This window comes from Pteronotus mesoamericanus, unplaced genomic scaffold (genome assembly GCF_021234165.1).
Source record: "Pteronotus mesoamericanus isolate MK-2021 breed Mesoamerican mustached bat unplaced genomic scaffold, CSHL_Meso_final contig_214, whole genome shotgun sequence".
In the NCBI taxonomy this organism is placed as follows: Eukaryota; Metazoa; Chordata; class Mammalia; order Chiroptera; family Mormoopidae; genus Pteronotus; species Pteronotus mesoamericanus.
This window is the reverse complement of record NW_026555089.1, coordinates 1,716,302-1,741,968: the sequence shown is the minus strand read 5'-3', so window position 1 is coordinate 1,741,968 and position 25,667 is coordinate 1,716,302. Positions and strand designations below refer to the sequence as shown.

The 25,667-nt window shown below is 63.2% G+C and overlaps 1 protein-coding gene across 1 annotated transcript in view; it reads right to left on the bottom strand.

Moving 5' to 3' along the window:
- The window catches only part of SHANK2 (SH3 and multiple ankyrin repeat domains 2), a 289,453-nt gene that overhangs the window by 219,428 nt on the left and 44,358 nt on the right, over positions 1-25,667 (bottom strand). Inside the window, exon 9 of the mRNA XM_054570752.1 lies at positions 13,679-13,745. Coding sequence (XP_054426727.1) covers positions 13,679-13,745 — 67 coding nt within the window. The remainder of the gene's footprint in view (positions 1-13,678; positions 13,746-25,667) is intronic.

Here is a 25,667-nt window from a genome sequence, read left to right as displayed (position 1 = left end):
CACACGTGGCACAGCTGGTGGAAACGACGGAGCGGCCCTACAAGGCGGAGAGACACCTGCCCACCCAGGGGCCTCCGCAGGCCTCAGCCACGCCGCCCGGGGCCACGGGCCACGTGGGCGGCTGGTGTGAGCCTGGGCCACGTTTGTGCCAACTCATGGTGTGTCTCTTCCACGCCAACATCCATGGGTCCTTTCTCTTTCTTTTTTAAATCCTCACCCAAGGACATGCTCGCTCATTTTAGAGAGGGGGGAGGGAGGGGGCGGGAAGAGAGAGCGAGAGACACGTCGGTTGGTTGCCTCTTGCACGTACCCTGACGGGGGACCGAACCTGCAACCTGGGCATGTGCCCTGACCAGGAATCGAACCCACGACCTTTCGGTGTACGGGACAGCAGCCCAACCGAGCCACACCAGCCGGGGCCCCACCGGTCCCTTGTCATTCCCAGTTTGGCCATTTGAAAATGATTTGTTTTTAACTCACGTCTAATGTCGTCACGGTCATGGGCTCCCGTGCCTGGCGCTGGGATCTGGGGTCACACTTGAACCCAGCAAAGAGTTTGGGGTCCCTGGCGTTACTAAAAGGGAGGAAGTGACGATTCAAAGAAGCCAGGTCCTCGGAGCAGGACAGGCATGTGTCTGCTGTTCATCCCCTCTGTACACTCCCTAATTCTACGTGCCCCCTCAGCCCAAACGTTCCCACAGGCTGCGGACAGTCCGTCCCAGGCGCCTGCGGAAGGGGCAGGGGTGGGGACCGGCCCTGAGTCCCTCCGGCGCCCCTGCCTCGCTGGACGGGGCCCAGGGAGGTAACACCGGCACTTTGGACCAACGTAGTTCACAGAATAAGGCCTGCGCCCCAACACAACCGAGAACTGTTGCCGCGTTGCCATGGCAACCGTGGAACTCAGGGACTATTCTGACCTTTACTTCTAAATGAACTCGACGCGATTGGTTTTGGAAACAGGAACGTTCTGACGAAACCGGCGTGCGCTGGAGGCAGGGGCGTGCGCCCACGGCCGACCCTGGGCCCCCAGGAACGCCTGCTCCTGAGGCCGCGGACGCCACGGCCGGGTCGCCTCTAACGGGCAAAATCAGGACACGGGAGTGGCCAGGTCCAGACGGGAGCCGTGACCCTTCAGCCGCCGGCTCAGGGGAGGACGCTGCCGCCCTCCAGGACCGTTTCAGGAGAGCGACGCTGGGGAGGACCAGCCGGGACGTTTCTCTCCCTCAGTCATGGCGAAGAGCCCGCCGGAGGGCCGGGCCCACAACGCCACCCCCGCCAGCCGCCTCGCTTTCTGTGGAGGAGGAAGCGAACGCACGACGTGCCCACGGCCACACGGCTCTCGCGTTTCCCCGGCTCTGTCCCAGCTCGCGGAAGCCCTGCTGTCGTCTACGACTGTCTCACGCCGGAGGACGCTAAATGCCAGTGGAAAGGCAGAAGCGGGTTTGCGCCCAGCACCTGCCGCCTGCACGCGGGCAAACGATCTTCCGTGACATGGGGCGGGCCGTGATGGAGCATGCGGGACCACAGACGACAGGGTCCTACCCAGGCATGCCTCCCATGCAGTGGAGAGCACACCCACCCGTGTAGCCGGCCCACCGCTGACCGGACGCCTGCTCCATGCTGGGAACTGCCGGACACTGCACGGCCATGACCTCATCCCCAACCCCAGGCGTCTGCAGCTCGGAGACCGCGTGGAATTCCGGCTGAGACCAGCCAGTCGAGCGAGCTCCTAGGTCATGGGCGCCCTCTCCGGGAGCTGAGGGTTCGGTCGCCCCCGCACCCTGACGGCCTCCCAGCCGGGTCCATCTGGGCACCGACAAAGGGCTCCCGGCCAGGCTGGGGGAATCCCAGAGGGACCCGACCCTGCGCAGCAGCTCCGGGCGCAGGAGGGGGCCGTGCGCGGGGGGCCAGCCAGCGGCAGAGACTCGGCGCGACTCTCATAGGTGGGAGGCCGCGTGGGCCAGGGAAGAGGCGACCAAGTCCACGGCCTGCCCCCCGGCCACAGCGGCCTCATGTCTTCCCCATCGATCCTTTATTTTTGTTCTGGGCACCAAAGGAGGATATTGATGCTTCATAACAAAGGGAGCAAAAAGGGAGCCTCTCTTCCCTGCCGGAGCCTTCCCACGGCCAATTTCCCGTCTACGGGCTGGGCGGCTCCCCGAGGTCGCAGAGGACCAGGCGGGCGAGAGGCAGAGCCCGGGGCCCCGTGGCGGCCCCCGACCTCTCACCGACGACCAGTGAGGGACCCTGGATGCCACCAGGCTTTCTGAGTCGGGTGCCTGCGGTGACTGCTGTGTGTCGTGCATCTGCCCCCGCCCTTCTCGTGTTCCTTCCTGGGGCACAGCTCCCTGCCCCGTCCTGCTGGCGGCAGGGTGACCGCGTGACCGGGAACCTGCCACTGGCCGACAGCTGGCTGCTGGCCTGGTTGAAGGTGTGGAAGAAAAAGGGCCACATACTAACCCGGCAGGCTCAGGGGAGGCCAGCCTGGCACACGCAGGGACCTCGAGGAACCACACAGGGTGGTCTAAAATTAAAACTTTTTAACTAGAAGCAGCGCAAGGCAGGCAGTCACGTCCTGCGCCAGTGGTTTTCCCTGACAAGGGTCAGCCTTCACCCTCGCTGAGCCCGTCTGTCGTCCTTCTGCCTCTGGGATGACAGGCCTTTGGAAGGTCACAGTCACTTCCCTCCTGTCCCAAACGACCGGGGCACATGCTGAGCCCACAAACGCCCTCGTTGTTGTTTTTAGGTTCATTGTTGGCTGTGATGGATCCCTTCCCACCCAGTCGAAAGAAGCCTGTGCCTACCTACCGTGTCACCTTTTACCCAATCCCAGCGGTCTCCCCGCTTGGCTTTCTCCCGCCCCCCTCAGCTATCGCCCCTGGACTCCGTGGAACCCCCGTGCCTTCTCTCTGGATTCTAATGTAGAAAACAAGGTGCTACGCTGCCAATCTCCGGAGCATCTCTCAGTCCGTTGAGATGTTGCTTCCCAGCAACTGTCGTCAGTTTGGCTCCGATAAAGTCACCGGAAATTCTCTACAGGTCTGAGGATTTCTTGCGCGGACACAGGAGAGGGTCCCGGGGCCCTCCCTCAGCCCCCGCGCTCGGGCCCCTCCCAGGCGGCCCTCAGAAGACCCGGGCGAACTTTCCAAGGGTCAGACCAGGGAGAGGGAAATGTTTTCTGGGGCTACTTAGGGTCCGTTTCCTGGAGACGCCCTGGTCTGGGGGTCAGGGGCCCCACATGGCCGACGGCCGCACGCACACGTGCCTGGACCCGCGGGCTGTGACCCTGAGGTGCGTGACCCCGCAGCCAGCTCGGGCAGCTTCCTCTTCTGCAGCCTCATTTCTGACAACTGGTCATGTGCCTCTCAATTTGCCCCTTCTGCCTCTGCTGAAACCAGCACCCCACACAGGTGCCCGCGGATGGATCCCTCTATCTCTGAAACCTTCTGGAACTCTCCACATCCTGCTCATTAGACCAGAATAGCAACCATCCTGCCTTCAGCGGTCGTCCGCGGCCGCACTCTTCCCGGCCCAGCCTGTCTGAAGGGGCTTGGATCCCGCGAACCCACGGGGGACCCCATGAGGGACCTCCAGGAAGGATGCTCCGGTCTCTGCTGGAGTTCGGCGCAGCCCTGAGCCGCGCGGAGCCCAGGCGCAGCCGCGGTGGGTGGAGCCTGGGCTCGCATCTAGTGGCTGCGGTGTCCTGAGACGCCGGGGCTGCCCAGAGCCCATGGAAGGTTCCGGATGAGAACGCACCTCCTTCCTGCACTCGGTCTCATGCTTTTCTCCGGGTCCCATGACCCAGCTGCCTTCGCGTTGTAATGAAAATTAAGATTTCGTGACTATTTCTCGACCGCAGTGCGCACCCCACAAGGGGGGGCGGGCCCAGCACAGCCTAGACGCCCTGGGGTGGGAGCATTTCCTAAGGGCCACGCGGGCTCTGCCAGGCTCACTGAAGGGGAGCGGGACCCCCTTCTGCCACGTGGACACTGGCTGATCAGGCCCGGCCGGGGCCCTGCCGTGGCTCCCAGACCGGGGGAGTCAGGGACACGGCAGGCACATTCGCAGGCGAGGGGTCAGGGCACTGCAGAGCCCATGTGGGCCCCAGCACCCTCTCTGGGACCGTAAGGCGCATCTGGCCTTCATGGCGGCTGGGTGACGTCACAGCGGCGGCCGCCCCCGGTTTCACAGCCTGCGCCCCATCCGCGGCGCTGCTCATTCGGTAGGCGCTGCCGTGCAGCCAAGAGGGGGGATCTCAGGGCCCCGGTGCTGTGGGGGCCGTGTGCTGGGGGTGCCGGGGACCGCGACCGACCCAGAGGCGGGTGTTGGGAGCTCCCCATCCAGCCCAGGGATGAACCATGCACCCCAATGTCTAGGAAATAAGCTGCTGGTCTGAAGGCAAGGGGGCCCCTGCAAATGGGAGTGAGGGCCAGGGGCGGAAGACGGGGTGGGGGCGGTGCTCTGGGGTCGGGGGACCCTGCTCTGAGCCGAGGCGGAGAGGGTGGGCGGGGCAGCGTCTGACTTCATGGAAGGGGCTGGACGGAGAAGGCGGGATCGGGGGCTTCCGCAGAGGACACGGCGTTCTCAGCATGGCCTGGGGCGCGTGCCGGGTGGGTGCGGAGGGCCACCCTGGTCTGGCTGTGGTCTTTGTCCCTCCTGGGAGTGCTCCTGGCTGGGGGGGGGGGCAGGCGTCTGGTCCCCTTGCCTGGAGCTGCCCGGTCGGAGCCCCTGCCCCTCTGGGTCACCGATTTTGCCCCACAGAACCAGGGGACCGGCAGAATCTCCCGGGGCCCGGCCCGCTGGCGAGGTCTCGGTGTCCCTGGGGGGTCTCCAAAGTTCTGCTGGACACCCCACCTTCTGCGTCCGGGTGTCCCCAGGGTCATCAACCGTCACCCCCAAAAGACAATACTTCTGAAACACCTTGTGATCCCTCCTCAGCTTTCACAGCGAAATCTCGACACAGCGGCTGATCTCCAAGGGGCCCAGCCTGTTCCCTCTTTGGGAGTCCCCTAGGGGCCCCCGGCCTCCAAGGAGCTGGGCATTAGTTGGGGACCCTTTGTCCCTGGTGAAAATGCACTTTGTTCATCACTGCTAAAGAGAAGTTCCACAGCCGCAGACGAACCCCCCACCCCTAAGGACATACTGAGGACCGGAGTGAGGGGGCGGGTCAGCCGGCACGGGGCGGGGGTGCAGAAGAAGAGGGTCGGCTCGGACGAGAGAGCACTGCTACCTAAGAGGCAGGAGGCCCCGAGGATGGCCCGCGGGGCGGGCCCGGGTGGGCAGCGCAAGGTCCAGCCTGCCTCCCGCCGGGGCCCTGGCACCAACCCCAGGCCCCGTGGAAACGGTGCGCACACCTGGGAGGGTGTGCACCTGCCCGAGGGGCGTCGGGGGTGGGGCGCACCTCTCCCACGGGGAGAGGTGGGCAGGGGCCAGACACGCCGAGTGTCCAGCAGTGCGTGGGACAGTCCAGGTGAGCTGGGAAGGAATGACCCGCGGATGTTCACGTAGATGCAGAACCCACTTATCTGAGCGCGTACCTTCCCCGGTCTGACTTCCAAACACACACACTTTGGCAGCATTTGACTGTCACTGAATTTTCCGGGCGCGCGATGCCACGTAAAGAAAGAAAGTGCGTGCGGTGTTGGGTCGGAGCCCGCCCGAGAGGGGCGGGCAGAGGGAGGACCCAGCGCCGGCGGTGGCGCCCCCGGGCCCCCGCAGCCGAGGCGCCCGGGACGCCGGTGGCGCATGTGCAGGCGGGCAGCGGCCCGGCCCCCGCTGGCCTCCGGAGGCCCCGCTTGCTGCACGGGCCCTGCCTCTCTGCGTCCCATTCCTGTGCGGGGCGGTTAGGACGCAACGTCCACTTAACAAATTACGTGTGTGTGTTATGTTATCTACGAACGTCATTCGAGGACAACGAAGGTGACGCAACACCACAGTGTCTGTTATAAAAGGGGCTGGGGCCCTGACGTGGCTGGAGCCGCAGGACAAGGACGCGCTGGCCTGAACGCGATTCGCGGAGGACGCGCGGGGAGGGTCTGGGGGGCCGGCAGGTCCCGGGGCCGGAGGGCGGGCGGTGCCTCTCCCCGCAGGGCCAGCACCGCCCAGGACCCGGAAGCGCGTGGCCAGAGAGGCTCGGGCTTGGGGGCCAGCGCAATACGGAGGGCGGGGAGGCGCGGGCGCACATGGGGCTGCGGGAGGACCCGTGAGCATCTCTCGGGGGACATGCGCAGGGCAGCCATCTGTGCCCCCCACGCGTGGGTCACGCGGCCGGGACTCCGTGAGAAGCGAGCACAGCAGGGTGTCCGTCACCTGCCGGGGCTTCCTCCCTTGGGCAGTGTGCTGAGGCCGCCTGGCCTGTGTGAGCCCCCGAGGAGGCTGCTCGGGGTGTCGGGACAGCGGGTGGGTGAGGGGGCCCCAGAGACAGGACACGGGCGATGGGCACAACACACGTGCAGACACACAGGTGGTTGAGGCCTCGTGGTCACGGCTGCACCCCAGGGGACAGTGAACACAGCGCCGGGCCAGACCAAGGACCGCGGTGGACCTCCACGGCGACGCTCACCAGGCCCGGGGGCCGAAAGTCTGCCACGTGTGGAAATGCCCTCCCGACAGAACACGTGTGCACCTCGTGGCCGTCGCAAACAGGGCGTCCCCTTGGCTCACGACACAGCAACTCAGCTAGGCCCTCTGATCGAGGGCAGAAAACTTCTGGACGGATACGGAGGGCGGAGGGGCAGCAGCAGCGAGCTCGCGACCGGCCCTCCAGCAGACACGCAAAGGAGGGCCGCCGAGGCCCCGGAGCGGGGCTGGCGGCGCCCGTGCACGGCGCGGGCCGGGCCAGCGGGACGGGGCCCTAGCATGAGCCCGAGGAGGGAGGCGAGGCCGCGCGGCATCGGCCGCGACGGGTCGCTCGCAAGCTGCCGTGTCTCCAGGGCTTGACTGCGTCTCCCTCCCCTGCCTGTTGCCTTGAAAACAGTCTCTGGGAATCCAGACAACAGCCGCCTGCCTCCCGCTAACACACCCGCCTGCCTGCCGTCCTCGGGGAGGCTCGCCCCGAACACCCCTATGGGGGGAAGGGACAGGGCTGGCCCCGACCGGCCGAGTTGAATGACAGGAACGAGCGTGGGGTTTGGGGTTTCCCCAGGAGCTGCGTGCGGGCCGCACGCCACCACCGAAGGATGCCATGTTTACCGAGCGTCCTCATCCAGGTTCCACAGCAAGGAGCTCGCGTCAGTCCAAGCCAGGAAAACCGAGCGTGCTTTCAAGTCGGATCTGTTTTATTTCAGAGCAGGTGATCTCTCTCTGCCACACAGGTATTAAAAAAAAAAATTCCTCACTCGGTGCCGGGGTGAGGATTTTCCATTCTCGCACACAAACACACACGCCCGCACACGTCCACGCCCCCTCCCCAAATGCTGCGTGGAGAAATCTGTTTGAAAACACCACCCTCTCTCCATCCATCACCTCTGCATCTCCAAAGCATCATTATCCAGGCTCCCGGTCCTGAAACCTAGCAACAGTAACCAAGTATCCTTAGCCGGCTGATCAGATGCCCCAGCTCACACAGCAGCGCAATGTGCTTCATTTTAAGAAACCCAAGCCGCTCGGTCCCCTCACCGTCGCTGCGGAAGGACAAGGCGCAGGGAAACAAACCTTGTTCGGCTGAAGAGGAACAACCCATGTCATCTAGTCCATCTGACCGTGCGTCTCCCCGTAAAGCCGGGCAAAAACAAAAACAACAGAGATTGCAAAAAATAGGTGGTCCCAGCGCAAAGCTCCTCGGCTTGCCACATGCTTAGTATTTGCATGACTATCGCGGGCGCGAGCTCCCCGGCCCCCCGACAGCCAGGCTTGGGGGGACCTCCGTCGTCCGGGGGCCATCGTAAAGCCTCTGTGGCAAAGCTCTTAAGCCCCGCTGGGCTCATGTCCTCGGCCACAGCTCAGCACTGGAGGACGACACGCAAGGATTAACTTTGGTTTCACGGTCGCTTTTAAGCCATCACTTTCTCCCGGTTGGCAAATAAAATAACCAAACGGAGGTCGCGTTTGATTTTTTTTTTTAAAGAGGGAGGGGGCTGGAAATCAACGGCAGACCCACGGCATCAGGAGCCGGAGCACACACACCGGCCGGACTGCAGGCAGCACGGTGCACGGCAAGATGTGCTCTCCCTTTTAAAGGGCCAGGGGAGCGTCCCCGCGGTGCTCCAGATCCGCTTCCGGATTCCGCAGCCCCGGGAGCGCCCGCGTGGTCTCCGTCCTCCCCCAAAGCCCCATCGCAGCCTCCGAGGTGCCCTGGTTTCCCGGCTGGGCGCTGCCGCCGTGTGGGAAACAAAGGGCCCGTCCCTCCCGGGCAGAGGCTGGCGCATCTTTTAAAGGGGCTTCTGCGAGAGGGCGCCCGTGGAGTGGGCTGCACGTGGGAACGCCGCAAACGCTGGGTGTTTAATTCACTCACCCGGAGGCATCGGAGCGGCCCCCGCGGCGCCCCCCGCGGGGAGCCCGGCCCTGCAGCTGTGTTCAGAAACGTGCCCCGTGTGATGCAGGCAGAGGGGGCCCTGATCTTCACCCGCTTCGAGCCCAGAGCCCCGGCCCCGGAGGCCGGCTGCTCCAAGGGCGGCTCAGCCCCGCCACGTGCCCGCCACGTGGCACTCGCCACGGGCTCGTCCTGACGGGGCGAGGCCCACGGCCTCCGGCGGAGGCACAGGCCCCAGCCCTGCGGGTTTCCTCCCTGCTGTGCTGCAGCTTGTAGGTCACAGTTTGCGGATGACCGTGATCTAGAGCCACTGCCCGCAGCCCACCCCTCTCCGCAGCCCCCACCGTAACAGACAAACGGCCCAGGGCGGACAAGGTGAAGCCCACTGGCAATCATGCCAGACTCCCACCGCCCAAGAGGCCAGGAGCAGACAGGGGAGGAGCGAGCCTTGATTAAGACAGGCTGTGGCGGCCTCCCCCGCCCCCATCGCAGGTCCCGGACGAGGCAGGGGCCAGGGAGCCAAGCCGCAGGAGCTGGACAGCCGCGCAGCGACGGAGCCCCCATCGATCACGGCCCCGGAGCCACCGGGTGAGAAGGCAGAGGACCCGGCCCCCCACAACCCGCCACCCCTGCCTCTGCGCTCTGGAGCCCCCATGAGCTCCAGACCACGCTGGGCAGGGATAAAACGTCACACCCTGGCCGGCGCGCCCCATCCCGGAACCGGCTTGCCCCTAGCGAGCGCTCCACACCCGACACCCACAGCCAGGTGTGGGGGAAAGTGGGCTTTTATAGCAAAAGGGAGGGTGGGGGAGGGGCCGGCATTGGAAGGGGAAGGAGCCGTTCACTCAGCAGCCGGGTACGGAGGCCCTACTATGTGTCCGGCCCTGTGGTCACACCGCCCACACAGCCAGGCCCGGGGCGCACGGGTGTGTCCAAATCCCCAGATCAGCCCAGGGCTCACGCGGGGTGAGGCGGCGTCCCGGCACGACGGTGACCGCGGAGGCGGCTGTGCAGGTCTCTCTGGGAGCTGCCAGCCCAGCCGCCCCTCAAGGAGAAGCACGTGCCCCCGGGGAGCGGGAGGCCGGCTGCTGCCCTCGGGCCACCTGCGTCCCAGGCTGGGGTGGGGCAGAGTCTCTGGCGTCCTCAGCGTTCACGGTCGCCCTGGAGGTGACTCTTTGCTTGGGTGGCGCCCCTGCGAGCTTCTCCTCCCCCATCCTCTGTGCCCCTGGCGGACAGCGGCCACCAGGCCGCCTTCTTTATCCGAAGGCCTCCCGGTGGCCCCGACAGGTCCCCCTGCCCCACAGAAGGACCATTCCCGTGCCCTGCAATGGCCTCTAAGGGTGGGTGTCCGGGGAGACGTTTCTCCGAAACATCAGACTGAAAGTGCAGTTCCGGGGAACACGTTCCACTCCGAGGACAGGCCTGGCCTGGCCCCGGCTGGTGACAGGGGCCTGCAGGGCCACTCTGACCGCCCCCCGCCCCCCGCCGTAGGTGAGAGGCCGCCATGAGCTGCCAGGCTCCCCCGGGGCCCAGCTGCCTCGCTGGCCTGCTGGGGCTGCACCTTGGCCCTTGACTCTACGACCTCCCAGGACCGCGACCAGGTGCCCTCGCTGCGGCCTCCAGGCCCAGCCTCCCGCGCTGCTGACGCGCCGCCCTGCCCCACGGCCCGTTCAAGGCCCCCGGGGCGGCTGGCCCGAAGCCGGGGCTCGCTCCGCCAGGGCCCCGCAGCGACGGCCGCTGCCCCTGCGAGGACGACCTGCCCCGCCGGCGGCCCGGGGCTCAGGACCCTCTTCTTCCCGCCATGCACCCTGCCCAGCGCTGGCTCCGGCGCCCGCTGGGTGAAGACCCCTGGTCTGCGTGGACGCCCGCGGCTCGCGCGCAGTGGCTGGTCCCCTCAGCCGCCCAGGGAGGCAGTGGGCACGGTGGTCACGCGGACAGGACGCTCCGGAGTCGGACGAACATGGGTTCCAAGCCTTGCGGGGCCCGTCCCTCTGGCGTGTGTCGGGAGGGCTCCTGCACAGGGGACGCCATCGGGTCCCCGCGACACCCGGTGCCCCCGCGTACCCGTCCGGCGTGCCCCGTGGGCCCCCGCACCTCCCTGGCGAGGGTTTTCCCTGGCACCAGGAAGGAGCCAGAACTCACGAGGACCCCGAGCCGGAGGGTGAACACAAACTGCGTCACCCTCAGGGTGGGACGACACTGAGGCTCGCTCCCCCACCCCAGCGTCCCCCGTGGGACGGGGCCTTGGGTGCCTGCGGTGTCACCTGCTTGTTGGCACACCTGAGCGCCGGGCACCCTTCCCTGACTCGCTTCCCCGCGCTCCCGCTGTGCTTCTGGGCATCGCCGCCACACTAAACCGCCCGCAACCCAGTCCTGGCCTCGGTCGGCTCCTGGGGACTCAACCCCCAAGGCCATGTCCTATGTCAGCTCCCCCCTTGGTACGTGGGACGACACCGCACCGGGACGAGGCGGTGGACGGAACGTAAGGCTGCCCGTGTAACGCTGGGCACGCGGCTCCCAGGAGGTGGCGGCGGTTTCGCTGCGGTGACTCAGTCACCCACAGCGGGGGCAGCTCTGTTAGAGCCGCACACAGGGGTGACGAGACCCACGCAGGCCCATGAACGCACGGGCCGGGGCAGGGTCAGCACCAGGCTCGCCCACCACGCACGCACCCCACCCGTGACGCGGGAGGTGCAGGGCTGGGGGCGCAGGGCACAGGGCACACGCTGGGCTCAGACCTGCAGGGTCGGCCACCACCGCCCTGCGCTGGGGCTTTACAGCGGGCTCACCGAGCTTCGAGGACTCAGTGCACTGAGTGACACCCGACGCTGAGGGACATCCAAACCACAAGGGACCACAGCCGCGCAGCCTTCGTCGCCTCTCCGGGAAACTGTCAACAGAGCTGACAGAAATGGCACCGTCTGCACGGTGCCAGCTTCCTGGCTCTCAGACGCAGACCCTCAGAAGACGCAGAGGAAAGAGGGGGCTCCCTTCTGCTCCTTTGCGGTCAGAAGGAACCTCCGCGAAGCGCGGCAGGTGCTGGCCTTTCCCCTGGGGGTGCGCGCCGGGCACGCCCACGGCACGGGGGACAGGGCGCACGGACTCCCTGCCTCGGGAGACCGGAAAAGCCGGCCCCGCACCTGCTCGGAGCCCAGGGGGTTTAGGAAGGTGCAGAAGGAAGGGCCTCCCACCTCGGTGCCAGGACCGGGACACACAGGAGTCACGGGAGCCCGGTGGGGGAGCCCCCAGACCTCCAGAGGGTATAAGTCACCGATCCAAATGGGGGAGTAGTAACTAAAATGTATTCACCCAACATTGTAAATGTGTTACTAAGTAACTAAAATGTATTCACCCAAATTATAATTGTATTGCTAGTAACTAAAATATATTCACCCAACAATTACTAAGTAACTAAAATGGATTCCCCTGACATTATAAGTGTACTGCTAGTAACTAAAATGTATTCACCCAACATTGTAAATGTGTTACTAAGTAACTAAAATGCATTCACCCAACCTTATAAGTATATTACTAGTAACCAAAATGTATTCACTGAACAAACAGGTATCTGCTTTTATAATAAGAAAGAACCCCTTTGTTTGTAGAGAGGCATTTGCCTCCCAGAGAGGAAAGCTAATTATATCTTTAAATGGAAGAGAGGGGCCAGGAACCTTCCCAACCCAGGTTTTAAAATCAACTTCGTGTGTCCACGGCTTGGGGTTTTTTGAGGCAGTTTTTAAGGAGGACGGTCAGAGGCTGGTCGGCAGGTTCGGGGTGGGCCTGGAAGGGCTGTGGGTCGGCAGGGCTGGGCTGAAGGCCGGGGTCGCAGCCCCCAGTCCGAGAACCAGGGAAGGAAGCCACTTCCCGCCTCCTTCTGCCACGGGTGTCCCCCCAAAGTGGGCACTTAATGAGGATGGGGGTGGGGAAGGCCTGAGCTCGTTACCACCGCAGACGGCTCAGAGATCCACGGAGCTTGTGGGGCCGCGAACGATCTCCCCAGCCGCGGGGGGCCCTCCCTCACACTCCCTCACCTCGCTTCTGTGCCGTGCACCCTGCTTAATGCGGCCGCTTCCCTTCCCAGCAGCGGTATTTTTAGGCCTCCAGGCGGCCGTATCTGATGGCCCCGCTCTCGGATTAGGGAGGCGGTGGGGATTCCGAGAATGCACTTCATTTTCTAAATCACCTTGCAGACATTCGCTCATCCATCTCTATAATGCGCTCGCGGAGGTGCTGATGTGGCCCAGGCGCAGGCCCGCGTCTCAGAGCAATTAAGCGATTTGCCCCGCGAGCAGGAGGGGGGCACGTCAGCATCGTGCAGCTGGGGGGAGGCCGGCTGCTCAGCACAGGGCGCCCCGTGATGCAAGATGCAAGCGCAGCATCTCGCGCTGCAGCCAGGCAGTTCCCAGAGGCAGGGCGGCGACCAGCCACACAGTAAACAGTCGCCAGGTCTCGCTCACCCCCAGCACCAAACGCGGGGCGAGGAGCGCAGGCAGGGACGCGGAGATGCCATCGGCCACCTCTCCGGGCGCCATGGAGCCCTGCCGCCCACCCCCCTCGATGGGATGGCGCCATCGGCAAAAGCTCACCGCTGCCGGTCCAGAGGGGCTGCTCCCCGCTGCAGCTCCGGTGCCAGCCTGGGGCCGGAGGACACAGGCCGGCCGGCTCTTCCAAGATGCAAGACCGGGCCCAGCCGCCAGCAGGGCGGTAGGAGAGAGGAGGTGCCCCAGGAACTGTCCTCCTGGTTGGCGCAAGGGGTACTAGAAAGGGGAATGGTCGTCAGCACCGTCGCGGGGCATGGTGGGGCGGACGCAGGGAGAAGGGCGGGGAGGGTGGCGCCCGGGCTCCGTCCTCCTCATTTAGTCGTCGTCTCTTTGTTTAAGGGGAGGTGTGTGTGTTCCGGAATCTTCCAGGAAACCACTTCAGTCACGAAGGAACTGGCCCAGCAGCAGCACGGCCCCGCCCCACGCCCCACGCCCCACGCCCCACGCCCGTGCGGCCACGGCACCGATCTCCCTCCCTCACCCGTAAGGTTTCCCTGAGCCCCAGCCCTGCCACGAGCTTAAAAAACCCAAGAACAGAGACGGAGAAGACATGACTCCTCTGCTTTCTGCTACGTTTCGCTCAACGCGGTCCCCGAACCGCTCTGAGGAGGGTGAGAAAGCTGGGAGCGCCCGCCGCGCCCGCGGGGTCCACGCCGCGCCTACGTACCGATGTCCGTCTCCTTGTGGTTCTTGATGTATTCCGCCAGCTCGAAGTTGCCCGCTATGATCGCCACCTGCAAGACAGGACATCGGGTTACGGGCCCGGCACACGGCGCTGCACGCCCCCACAGCACACGGTGCCCAGCGGGGGCGCCTTTTTTAAGAAACAAGAAATAAGCCTTTTTTCAGCTTCGCTGAGATAGAACGGACCTATCACACTGTTGAAGGCGTGCGGCACAAGGACGTGACGTGCGTATACCGTGAAATGAAGACCATGGGTTTAGTTAACATCCATCGCCTCAGACAGGTGCAAAATTTATTTTTCCTTGGGATGAGACTCAGCATCCACTCTCTCAGCAACTCCCAGATTTGACTTACACAAGCCAGCCGTGGCAGCCGCGGTGCCCCACACCCAGGACATACCCCCTTGTAACGGGAGGCACGGCCTTTGACCCCCGTCACCCCCTTCCCCACCCTGCAACCCGCCTCTGGCCACCAAAAATCCGGTTTCTTTTTTACGAGTTTGGTCGTTCAGGTCCCAGATAACACTGAGCTGGCACGGTGCGCGCCTCTCTCTCTGTCTGCGGGGCTCACTCAGCCCGACGTCCGCCAGGTCCATCCGTGTTGTCGCAAACGGCAGGATCACTCGAAACTTAAAACAGCAGCCACCACACCCCCGGCCCTCAGACGCATGCGGACCCTTGTCTTCCCACCTCGCCCCACGCCACGCGCGCCCCTCTCGGAGCCCCTGGCCATCTGACGGCCGCCGAGAACCAACGTGAGCGGCGCCCGTGCCCCCGCGGGCCACGGCGGGAATGATCGCGCAGCAGCGGGGGCTCCTCGGGGCCGGAGTCTGAGGACCCTGCGAACCGTCCGTGCTCCCACCAGGCCCGGCGGTTCGGACACGCGCCCAGGAGTCCGTGCTTCCGGCTCGACAGGAGCCAGTGCCCGGAACTGGGGCCGGGAAAGGCCTGAAGCCCGCGCTCAGAGCTCCTCATCGGATCCTAGTTCGGGGAAAATGCGCACCCACACTCGTGTGCGCCGCCCAGCCGCAGACGCGCACGCCCCAGCACTCGGTGCACGCACAGGGGTGGCGGGTTGGGGGGCGGCCTGACCCGGCCACCTGTGGCCTCAGGGGCAAAGACGGCGCTTTCCTGGGACGGAGGGACACTGCCTCAGGACGCCCCAGCCTGCCCCACGGATCCCCGACTTGCCCGTCCCCACAGTCACGCCCGCCAACGCCTCACGGGGAGCTCCTGAAACATATGGCGGCATCCCCCAGCCGGCGGCTGTGTGGCTCTGGCTGGCACGGGGCTGCGTGGAGGCGGGGCTGGGAGCCGGCCCCAGGGCCCCCGGTTCCTGTCCTCAGGCGGGACGCGCAGACGTTGATTCCAACTCTCCACACCAGCCAGTGTCCCGGCCCCTCCAAGGCTGCGACCGGATCGGAGCAGCCGGTGGCCAACCTGGCCCGTCTGTGCCGGGGTCCCAGGGCAGCTCCCGTGCACACCAGCCGGGGGCCGCGGGGGCAGCAAAGGCCATTTCCGGGGTGGCCGTGGTTCCGCAGGCACAGAGGCAAGGCCGGGACCCTCGGGCACAACGACCTTCCTCAGCCCCCCGCTCGCCCGCCTGGGGCCCAGGCTCCAGGCGGCTGCCCCGGACGCAGGAGCGGGACAGAGGTGAGGAGCCCCGGCGGGGGTCAACACAGCCCCCCGAAGTGGGGGGGCAACTACGCAGGCTCACGCCTCGCACTTCCAGCCAGACCCTCAAAGGCAAACCTCCCTCCCACCTATCGGGATGGGATGGGCAGACCATTTTTTAAAAAGCAGAAAATATCAAGCGTGGGCGTGGACGTGGCGAAATGGGCGTGTGTGGGCGCCGCTGCTGGGAACGGGGGCGCCGCAGCCGCGGTGGAGACGGGGTCGAGCTTCCTCGAAAAGTCAGGGGCAGAACGGCCATTTCACTCAGCCACCCCAGCCCCGGAGGGAGACCCGAAGGGACAGAAGACACGCACCACGGCCAACTTTACGCGTCCGCCGGACGGGGCCCTGGGGCGCCCCGACATTCGGCGAGTCTGCGAGGGGGTTTCTGGCGACACGGACGTTGGACTCCGGCCACCGAGTGAAGCAGGCGGCCTCCCAGCGCGGACGGGCCTCGCCCCGTCAGACGGAGACCCTCAGACACGGATGCAGCGGAGTCTCAACAGAACAAAAAGGGGGGCCCTTCCGCCTGACGCAGGAGGGGACATCCAGCTGTCCCCAGTGTCCCCTTCTCGGTGAAGAAAGGGAAGGGCAGGCTCCAGTCCCCTCCCCCTCGCCCTGGGGGGTTTATGAGCAAGTGTAGGCTGGGTCACGTACTTTAGAAAACAAAGACGCCCGCCCTCCCCCCGTAATTCCTCGCAGAGCCATGGAATGCACTTCTACATGAAGAAAACGGCTCCCCGGTGCCAATCCCTTGGCTTCCCTCGTACCCGCTGGATCGCAGCCGTTTTTATGGCCTCGGCCACTCAGGGAGCTACAGCCCCCGCGGGTCCGGCCTGCTTAAGTGTATGTGAGGCCTGTAAATTACACGCGACACAATTAAATGACATAAAATTGCATTTTAATGCCTTTGGGAATTAAGAAGAGATTTACTTTGTGAGGGAAAACCTGGGGAGAGTGGATTCGGTCCCTTGGGCCCAGCAGGTAAAGTGTGGGAGACAGAAGAAAACAGGGCGGGGGAGGGGGGAGGGGGGCAGCAAGGAAGGGGCACTTTTCCGCCCCGGCCGGGGGCTCAGCTGGCCGGAGCGTCGTCCGGAACACCTAAAGGCTTCTGGTTCAATCCTTGGTCAGGGCACGAGCCCAGGTCAGGGAGCACGTGGGAGGCAACCGACTGACGTTTCTCGTGTCGACGTTTCTCTGTCTCCAAATCAATAAATATATCCTTGGGTTGAGGTTTTTTAAAATTTTTATAAAAGGGGGAGATAAGTTTCCCTAAATGCGTTCCTACCCTCATTGTAAATAATTCAAAACCACTAAAAACATAAGCCGAGGACCCCGAGTTCCCACGTGGGGGTCTGGGGCTCAAGGAGACGTGTCTGCCTCTAGTCGCTGGCTGTGTTAAACCCCGTCCCCCGCACGCGCTGAGCCTCGCCGCCCGCCTGGAGGCTCTGCCCCGGGGAAGGGCTTTTGCGCCCGGGCCCCGGTGCACTGACCGGCCAGCCCGCTGGCCCAGCTCCGCTGTGTCCGTGGCTCCGTGCGAGTACTTCTCTTCATTCCCATGCTGAAAACACTGCCCTTCTAACAACACAACGTCTAACTGTTCAGGGGACACGCCACACCCTGTGTTAGGGAGGCACTGGCACGGGGACATCGCCACCGGAGCACCTACGTGATGCTCACGTTTTTAACTGAAAGCACTTGGTGAGCTGTGTGTTCACACCGGAGAGGCCACCTGGTCACATCCGGGGGCCTCCGCGCGGTGACACAGCCCCCGGGCCACACCCACTGCCGGGACCCTGACAAGGCACTCGACAGCCGTGTCCGCCTCAGACCTGGGGGCCGCGTGCAGCCAGGCGGACGCGGTTCTGGCGCCTTCCGCCGTGATACCCTTGCTGCCCGACTCTGCGTCCCTTTGAGACACAAGCCAGCCGTCACCAGCAGAATAAGCAACTCCCGGTTCCTGACAGCCTGGCGACCCCCAAGCCTCTGGGTAGAGGAAAGCGACACACGTGCCCTTGCCCATCCTGGGCCCACAAGAGAACCCCGGGAAAGACGGGGAGCTTGAACCAGCCCCGAAAAGCCTCCCCAAGACCCCAAGTCTCTTGGGAGCAAATCGGAGAGGCTGAGGATGAAAGGGAAGGAACCCGGTTGTTAAGGTTGTTTAACTGCACCCGTTAGAAGGTTCTGGACAACCGCACAGTTCACTTTGAAAAGCCCTCTGTCGCCGCAGGCTGTGTTTTGCGTGTGTTTTCTTCGCCTCGGTCACGCGCCGTGGAGGGTGGCCGACCACCCTGCTGCTGACGTGGGACGCGGAGCACCTCGGGCGGCGTCTGGGGTTCCTGCAGGCGTGACAGGCTCATCCTTAGTCTTGAGATTACGCGTCAACATGCTGCTGTCTTCTTCTGATCGCAGAGCTCGGTCCCTTCGAGACACGTCCATCCCCTGAAGTCTCAGATGTGCCCGGCTGGCTGTCCCCAGAGCTGCCGGCCCGTGGTAGCAGGCTGTCACAGCCCCACAATCCCTCAGCCGCGGCGTCCCGGTGCCCAGCTCTGTAATTCTTTCCGTTGTAATTCCTGGCGCCGGCTGAGGACAGATAACGTGACAATACCCAGGCACGGCCACCAGGCTTCAGGGCACAGAGTCCATGATGGGAGGGCCCGGGGGCCCCGCCAGGGGCGCTGCGGCTGCAGGGCAGCTCAAACAGGCCCCACCCTGTTTGTAACAGGACCGGGAACCAACGCCCACTGGCGACCCTTGTGACCCTGTCACTGCTCCCCCCGTGGAACCCAGGCCCCGGACATGCCGCGCCCTGAGGCAGGACGCGTGCCCGGCGAGGGTCCACAGTCCAGGAAGTGCTGATGCAGAAACCCCGCGACTCCTGCCCCGAACCCTGGATCGGGAGACAGACCGGAGCCCGGCCCCTTGTCTCCTTAATGGCCGGCTCCGCAGATGGAAGCTCCTGTCGCCTCTCAAAAGCCAGCGCCACAGGTTTGCCTCCTACGGGCGTCGGGCAGCGAGCCCTCGCCTGGTAACAGCCCTGGGAGCCCGCGCCCGAGACGTCGCCGCCCTCAGCGCTCATCAGGCCTCCGGGCACACCCTGGGCTTGGCCTCGGGTCCCAGGAAGAAGTGAGGACACACGGGGGGCGCCCGCCCCACACAGGGCTGCCACGCCTGTGTGCCTGTGTGTGGAGGAGCCACAAGCAGGGCGCCACCTAGAGGCGGATAGCGAGATGTCACATCAAAGTCCCACCAGAGCCTTCTGGGCTACTGACCGAATTACACTGAAGCCAATCGTCGCTCTTCAGAAAAGAGTCCGTTATGTTTTCTCGTACCTCCTTTATTTCTGAACCGCACCTGTGCCTGCGGCACCTAAGTGTGTTTCTATGCGTTTGCCTGGTCCTTCCTCACTGCCACGCTCTCTGCCACACACTGTGCCACGCTCTCCGCGGGCAGAACTGTCCTTCCTTTCGGGAGCCGGGCACATGTGGGGAGGCCTCCCTATCTTCTGCAGAAAAGGCTTAAAGAAGGAGGGCTGACGCTAACAGCCTCTGTCGGCGGTCGGCCCGAAGCCGCGGTGAGCTGGATTAGGTGCCTTGGCCCCGCGGGACCGACGGCCCCTCGGCCACCCCGCCCCCGCGGGGCAGGGGCGGGCCAGAGCCCAGACGACACGGGGCCCCCGCTGGGCGTGCCGCTCACAGGTGCTGCGTCGGGAAGGTCAGAGGACGTGGGAACAACCCCGAAAGGACAGCGTGGGAGCCAGAACAGAGGACACCCTCCGTGTCCGCCTCGCTGAGCGGTCGCCCGGTCGCAGAGGGGCCGAGGGCATGAAAAGCCCCCCGCGATTATGAAAATCCTGCACGGGAGCGGGGCAGAGGCAGGGCGGGCTGAGTCCTGCGTCGGCGCGCGCATGCGCCGCCCCTCCCCCGCGGGCGTTTCCGAGGCAGCAGGGCGCGCGGGACTCATCTCCAGGGTTCTAACGGAGCGGGGTCACCGCGACGGGGACAGAGACAGAATCATCCCCGTGTCACTGACCTGGCGGGAGCCCCCCGCCCTCTGCACAGCTGGCACACCACCCGCGGGTCCTCGCTGCCTGATTGGAGGCGACGTCACAGCGAGGCCGCCGGCGGGGGCCCCCTGTAAACAGCGCCAGGCCGTGCGAAGCTGCTACCTGAGAGGAGGGAGGGGCTGGGTTGGGAAGGTGAGGGAGGAAGGCGGGTTTCTCTGTCTACCTTGTGGACAGATTTGATTCTTAGAATGATGCCAACGCTCTAAATACTTACAAATAAAACTGAGAGTTTAAAAACGATTAAACATCAGAAATAAAATTCAACAAATGAACCTCGGAAGCTGCGTAGCTGGTGGCATAAACAAACAGAAAAGTTACTTGAAATGGGCTTCCGAACAGTAACTGCGCGCCCCCAGCGGGCTCTCCTCCACCGACAACACGCCTGCAAGCGAAACCTCACGCCTTCGGAGCAGCACGTCCGTGGTGGGAGCGCTGGCGTGAGCGGGCGCGGGGGTTCGGGTGTGCGGGAGGGAGAAGCAGAGAGGGCCGCTGCTGATTAGAAGTTGAGGCTTTTAGCCTGGGGAGCAGCAAACACGAACGTAGGATCGAGGCGGTCACGCAGAAACCTCGTCCCGAATGACAACAGCCCGTACAAGATGCCGCACGACAGATTCATGATCTTTCAAGCCAGCCCCCTTCAGCTTAGACTGTGGCCCCTCAGTGCCACTTTGCACCTAAAGGAGGGAGGTTTCCCTGGGCAAAGGGTCTCCGTGTCCGAGACAAGAGATTGACTAGCCAGGCATGAAACAACGCGCCACGCCAGAAAACACAGACGCTCTCCGTGACTGCGAGGTCACGTCCAGAGGACTCCGCACAGACAGGTGCCAGGAGGGCGCCGGAGGCAGGTGGACGTCCCGCCGAGCAGACTGGCATCTCTTTCAAGCATCGGAGAGCTTCCGAAGCCACAAAGCCCAGCGGGGCCGCGCACGGTTCCAGGAGGGGACAGCAGGAAGGCCGCGAGCCGGCCCTCCGGGGCTGCCTTCCCCCGCTAATCGCCCGGTCCAGGCTCGGGGAAGGGGCTGAGGACCGTGGCGCCGAGCCATGCGCGGGGCAGAGAGATGGGTGGACCTGGTAGCGGTTGAGTAGGGCTGGCGAGCCGTCAGAGCCACTGATGGGGGTGCACCGAGTCTGGTGGCCAGGAGCGGGGAGACGGAGGGAGACCTTCAGCTGCTTGCCTTTCAAGACGTTCAGTGAAATCTGGAGCCGTGAGCAGGAGAAAGCTGGAAAGCCAGGCACGAGGCACGGGCGTGCAGGGCCCGCCGGGGGGAGGGCATCGTCGGGCCCCTACGGCAGAAGGGGGGCAGGGGGGCGGGGACCAGGCCTCGCACACCTGCAGCCCAGCCTTGACGCGGGCCTGTCTCCAGCTGGACAAAGGGGAACAGCCCCCTCTCTGCCCCCTGAGCCCCCGAAGGGCAATCCTCTCTGAAAAAACAACACTATCTGAAATCCCGAAATTTTTTTAAACGTATACCAGGCTCAGCACTCTAAACAATCACCGTTCACTCCCAAAGACAGTACCATGTGTTGAAAAACAGAGGGAAAAACCAGTCAACAGAAACAGATCCACGGATGGTCCAGATGTTAAAGTGAACAGCTGAGAACTTTAAAATCATCATTACCTTTCATCAAGGAAACACTAGCGAAAAGTGGCAGAAAAGATGGCAAATTTCACCAGAGAACTGGAAGGCATAAGAAAGAATCAGCTGTAAACCTCAGACCCGGAAACGCAGCCCATACCATCAAGGACCTAAGAGGTGTTTTCAGGATCAGATTACACACAGAAGATGGTAAAGAAACCGGACAACGGGAAATGTACACACGAGGGCCCAGAGGATACAGAGGGGGCAGGAAAGCAGAGGGGACCTGCGACACATCTGCATTGTGGCCGGACACTGCGGACGGGGGACGCGGACCGGCGAGTAAGTGCTGCTTCCCACGGAGCCTCATCTGATGGCACACGTGACCCGAAATCAAAGATTCGAAGAGCGGTATGAGTCTCAAGCAAGATGAACGCGAACAGGAGCAACAGGGAGGCAGCGAAACGCTGACAACGAAAGACGTGGAGCTTACAAAGCAGCCTCGGCGAACAGGCAGAGGACCGTCACCTGCCGTGACGATGGCAGAATTCCTTCATTCTTTTCAAAAGAAACGAGAGCAGCCAGGCGACAAGGAAAGGCTGAAAGGCAGTGACGGCCAATCAAGAATCGACACCTAACAAACAGGACCTCCGAACGGTAAGGTGACATCCGATCATTTTCAGAGCAATGAAGCCGGCTGGAAATCCCAAAGGGCCTTCTTCTGGCAAAAGGAAAACGATCCCACAAGGAAACACAAACCTTTCAGGAAGGCATGAAAAACAAACGAAAATAAGTGCGCAAATGATACAGAGGAGGGAAATATAGAGGCGGAACATTTCTGAACAAGTCACCACAGCTGCAGACAAAGGAGAGGAAGCTGGGGCGGCGCCCTGAAAACAAACAGAATGTGATAAAACGTTCTAAGGGTTAAAATGCTACAGGCAACGCTGAAAGAGAAGACCGACTTGAGAAAACAATCTGCAGCCAACCCGTGGTGCGTGAGGGTGACAGCACCTACCGTGTCCTGCGGGGAAGAACAGGCCACGTGGCCTTGTGGCCGCTGCACTCTGCAGGGACGCCGTGTACACACAGGTGGCGCTGTGTCCCAACAAAACTTTATTTACAAAGACGAGGCAACGGGTGGGGCTCGGTTGGTTGGGGCAGAGACAAAATGGGGTGGAGCCCTCAGGCCTCGTCACCAGGCGGCCAGACGGCGGGAAGCACGGAGCGCGTGGGGACCCTTCCTCATCCACGCCTGCTCGCCTGAGCCGAGCCCTGCCGCCTGCGGGCTTGCTTACGCTATTCCAGCCCTTCCTCAGTGACCCGCCCTGGCCCTGTGGACGCACAGCCTGAGCCGCTCCCCACTTGCCATCAGGAAGGGGCGAGGACGCTGGCCAGAGGCTGCCCTCGCAGACCGAGGCGCTTTCGGTGACAGCAGGGACCCCCAGACACCGTCCACCCACGTGCACACATGCAAACGGCCACCTCCGCACGCAGCGCAGCGACGCGCCGCTCAGCCACGAACAGGAGCGGAGCCCTGACTCACGCTGCGGCCGGGCCGACCCCGAGGGGAAGGCGTCAGACACAGGCCGCAGCCGTGTGCTTCCGTGGAGACGGGTGCCTGGACTGGCCAACCCGAACGCACGGGAGGGGGTGCCGCTGCCCAGGGCTGGGGCGGCAGTGAGGGCTGCGTCGAAGGGCTTCTTTGGCTTGCTGATGAGATGGCCGACAATGAGCCGGGCGGCTGGTCGCGGTCTGCGTAGGCTAAAAACCACCGAGCGATGGCCATTACACGGGCGCACTGCATGGGAGGCGAACTACACCTCAGCGAGGCCTCTGTTGGAGAATAACTAAGCGCAGAGCACTGGGAAAACGAGGACAGGTGCCCTGCACCCTCTCGCCCTCGGGAGTGGGCAGTACAGGCCTCCTGGGACACCGGTCAGAGCGGTTGGCTTGGCCATGGCAGCTGGGACAAGGAGACTCTGTTGGGGACCACTCCGCGTGGTATCGGGAACTGCAGCCCTGCACGAGCCAGGCCCTGAGGGGGCCCTGCAAGCCCCGGCCGGAAAGCCAGGCGCGCTGGGCGGCCCGCGACCCGGCGCCAACACCGAGGGTCCCCCGGGAGATCGGGCCTAAAGAACGCGTTATGTGTGCTGAAGCCGGCTCTGCTCTGTGCTGCCCTGATGAGGAAAAACCAGGTGTTCAGTCTCAAGCAGGAGAGAAGGTTCCTGAGCCCCTGAACCTTGGCCTGATGTCCATCCGGCGTCAGTACGTCTGACTGACCCTAACCCACGGCTGATCTATGGTTGTCTACAGCCTTCTGCATAGATTGATAGGCTTTGCATGCATGTATGCTGTGTACCCCTGTGCATATCATTCTCAATAAAAGCCATTTCAGAGAAGGGCTGGGGCGTTCCCCACTAGGGGGAATCGCCTCCCCTTTTTCCTGACAGGCCCATCGTGTCTGGTACAATGTCTCTCTTCGTCTGCGGTATCTGGGAGGACTCCGCAGGGCGGAGACTCCCCCAGCAATCGAAGATGCTGAGGGACCCCTTGGCTTTGGATGCCCCTCCGGGGGGCGACGTCACCCACTGGTCATCTTCAAGACCTCACCTGTCCCTTTCAAAGGACGAAGAGAAGCTGTCGCGATGCTAAAGGCACGCCCCTGAGTGAAAGGCCGCTGGCGGGCTGGCCCGCGGCAGCCGCAGGGAGCCGGGCGCTCGGCCTGCCCCCGCGACCCCACTTGTGTTGCGACAGCCGCTCTCTCCACGACCCGATCGTTTTTCCAAAGCGGCCGCCCTCCTCCTCCCGACGTCTTTAAGAAAGAATGAGAACAGCATCCCTTGTCAAGCCCGTGGACACTCTGGCAATTCAAAATTAGCATCACAAATATTGCCTCCTTAAAAAGCTCTGGAAGAGTCTCTGCGTGCAATATTTATGACCTATTTCCATAAGCCCAGCTGAGATTCTTAAAACGGCCTCGATCTCCATGACACCGTGTCTCCCACTGGAGGCGTCTTCTCCAAGCTGAAAGGATGTTCTTGGAAAACTAGGGGCTGTTTGGGGACAGCTGGCTTTGCCTTGGCCACAGGGACGTTCCCCTCAAAAACAAGGCCGTGGCCTCCCACAAGAGCCATGGACGACCCTGAGCGTGGGGCACACTGGCTTTGTCTGTTTGTTGTTCTGTTTTTTTTAATCCTCACCCGAGGATGTGTTTTCACTGATTTTGAGAGAGAGACAGTGGTGCGAAGGAGACACATTGATCGGTCGCCTCCTGTGTGCGCCTGACCAGGACCGACCCTGCAACCTTCTATGAGAACAGACCGATGCACCACTCAACCGAGGCACCTGGCCAGACAGACACGCCCGTTGGGAGCTGGGACCCCAGCCTACATAAGTGAGGCCTTGCCTTAGAGCCCCCAGAAATGGGGTGGACAGGGATCTTCAAACTTGACGAGCAGCTGAAGCAACGACCTGTGGGATCCCCTGTCTGCTGTCCCAGCCAGGGAGGCACTGGGGACAGGAGAACGGGCCACATCACAGGCAGGACCCATGACACTAGCTTCGAGCCGATTCCCAGGAAACCAGCGCGGGGTTCCAGGGATTTCCCCCACTTTTCAAAGTCAGGCCGCCGGCCACCCCTCCCCACATCCCTGCCCGGGTGAGAGCCATATCCTCTCGGGAGGTTCAGTCTTCTCGTGGTTCACTGCCAAGCCCATTCTGCTGTCAGCGGCAGCAGAATGATGTCCCGAACCTCGGGCCCCACGTGGGGTCCCCCACGGGAGGGGGGCGTGGCGTCTCCTGACCACGCCCTGAGAGGCTCACGCCCTCCGTGTAACACAGCCTGGTGGTTGCCACAGAAACAAAGCTACTTAACACCACAGAACGCACCACCTCACACCCAGGAAGGTGGCGAATGGCTACTGTATAAGCAAAAAAACAGAAACATCTATTAGCGAGGATGTGGAGAAACTGGAACCTTGTGCACTACTGGTGGGAATGCAAAATGGCACGGCCGCTGTGGGAGACAGAATGGAGGTTCTTCAAAAAGTTAAACCTGGAGCCCCGGTGTGATCCAGCGATCCCACCTCTGGGCACAGACCCAAAAGAACTGGAACTGGGTCTTAAAGAGACATCTGCCCACCCACGTGCACAGCAACATCATTCACAACAGCCCAGGGGTGTGAGGCTCCCAACCGCCCGAAGGCGGACCCCACGTTGTGAGTGGTTCTTAATAAAGCATGGGTTTGGAGGCGTCTAGCACAGACAGCTTGGGGTTCGCTCCCAAAAGGCAGCACCGGCAGGGGCACTGGGGGCCGGCCCCCAGACACGGCGCCTGCAGTCTCAGGAACAGATCGATCTGGCTGAATTCGCGGCCCAGCTGGCTGAGAGTCCTCTGTCTTGAATAAGTATCACTCCTTAAATGCCAACCCTCTGGAGCTTGTTCTCCAAACATTAAAAATATAAATGAGGAAAGATTGTGAACTAAAACCCACCTGAGAGTTTATAAATACCTGCAGACAACAGCAGAAGAAGGAGACCACCTGCCTGCCTATTTCTTTCTCCGTTTGCTGGCAATGATTCTGGTTTCTGATGACCATGTTAGCACCCAGAGGCCACCCAGGGACCCAGCCGGCTCAGGGGTGGGGAGGGGCG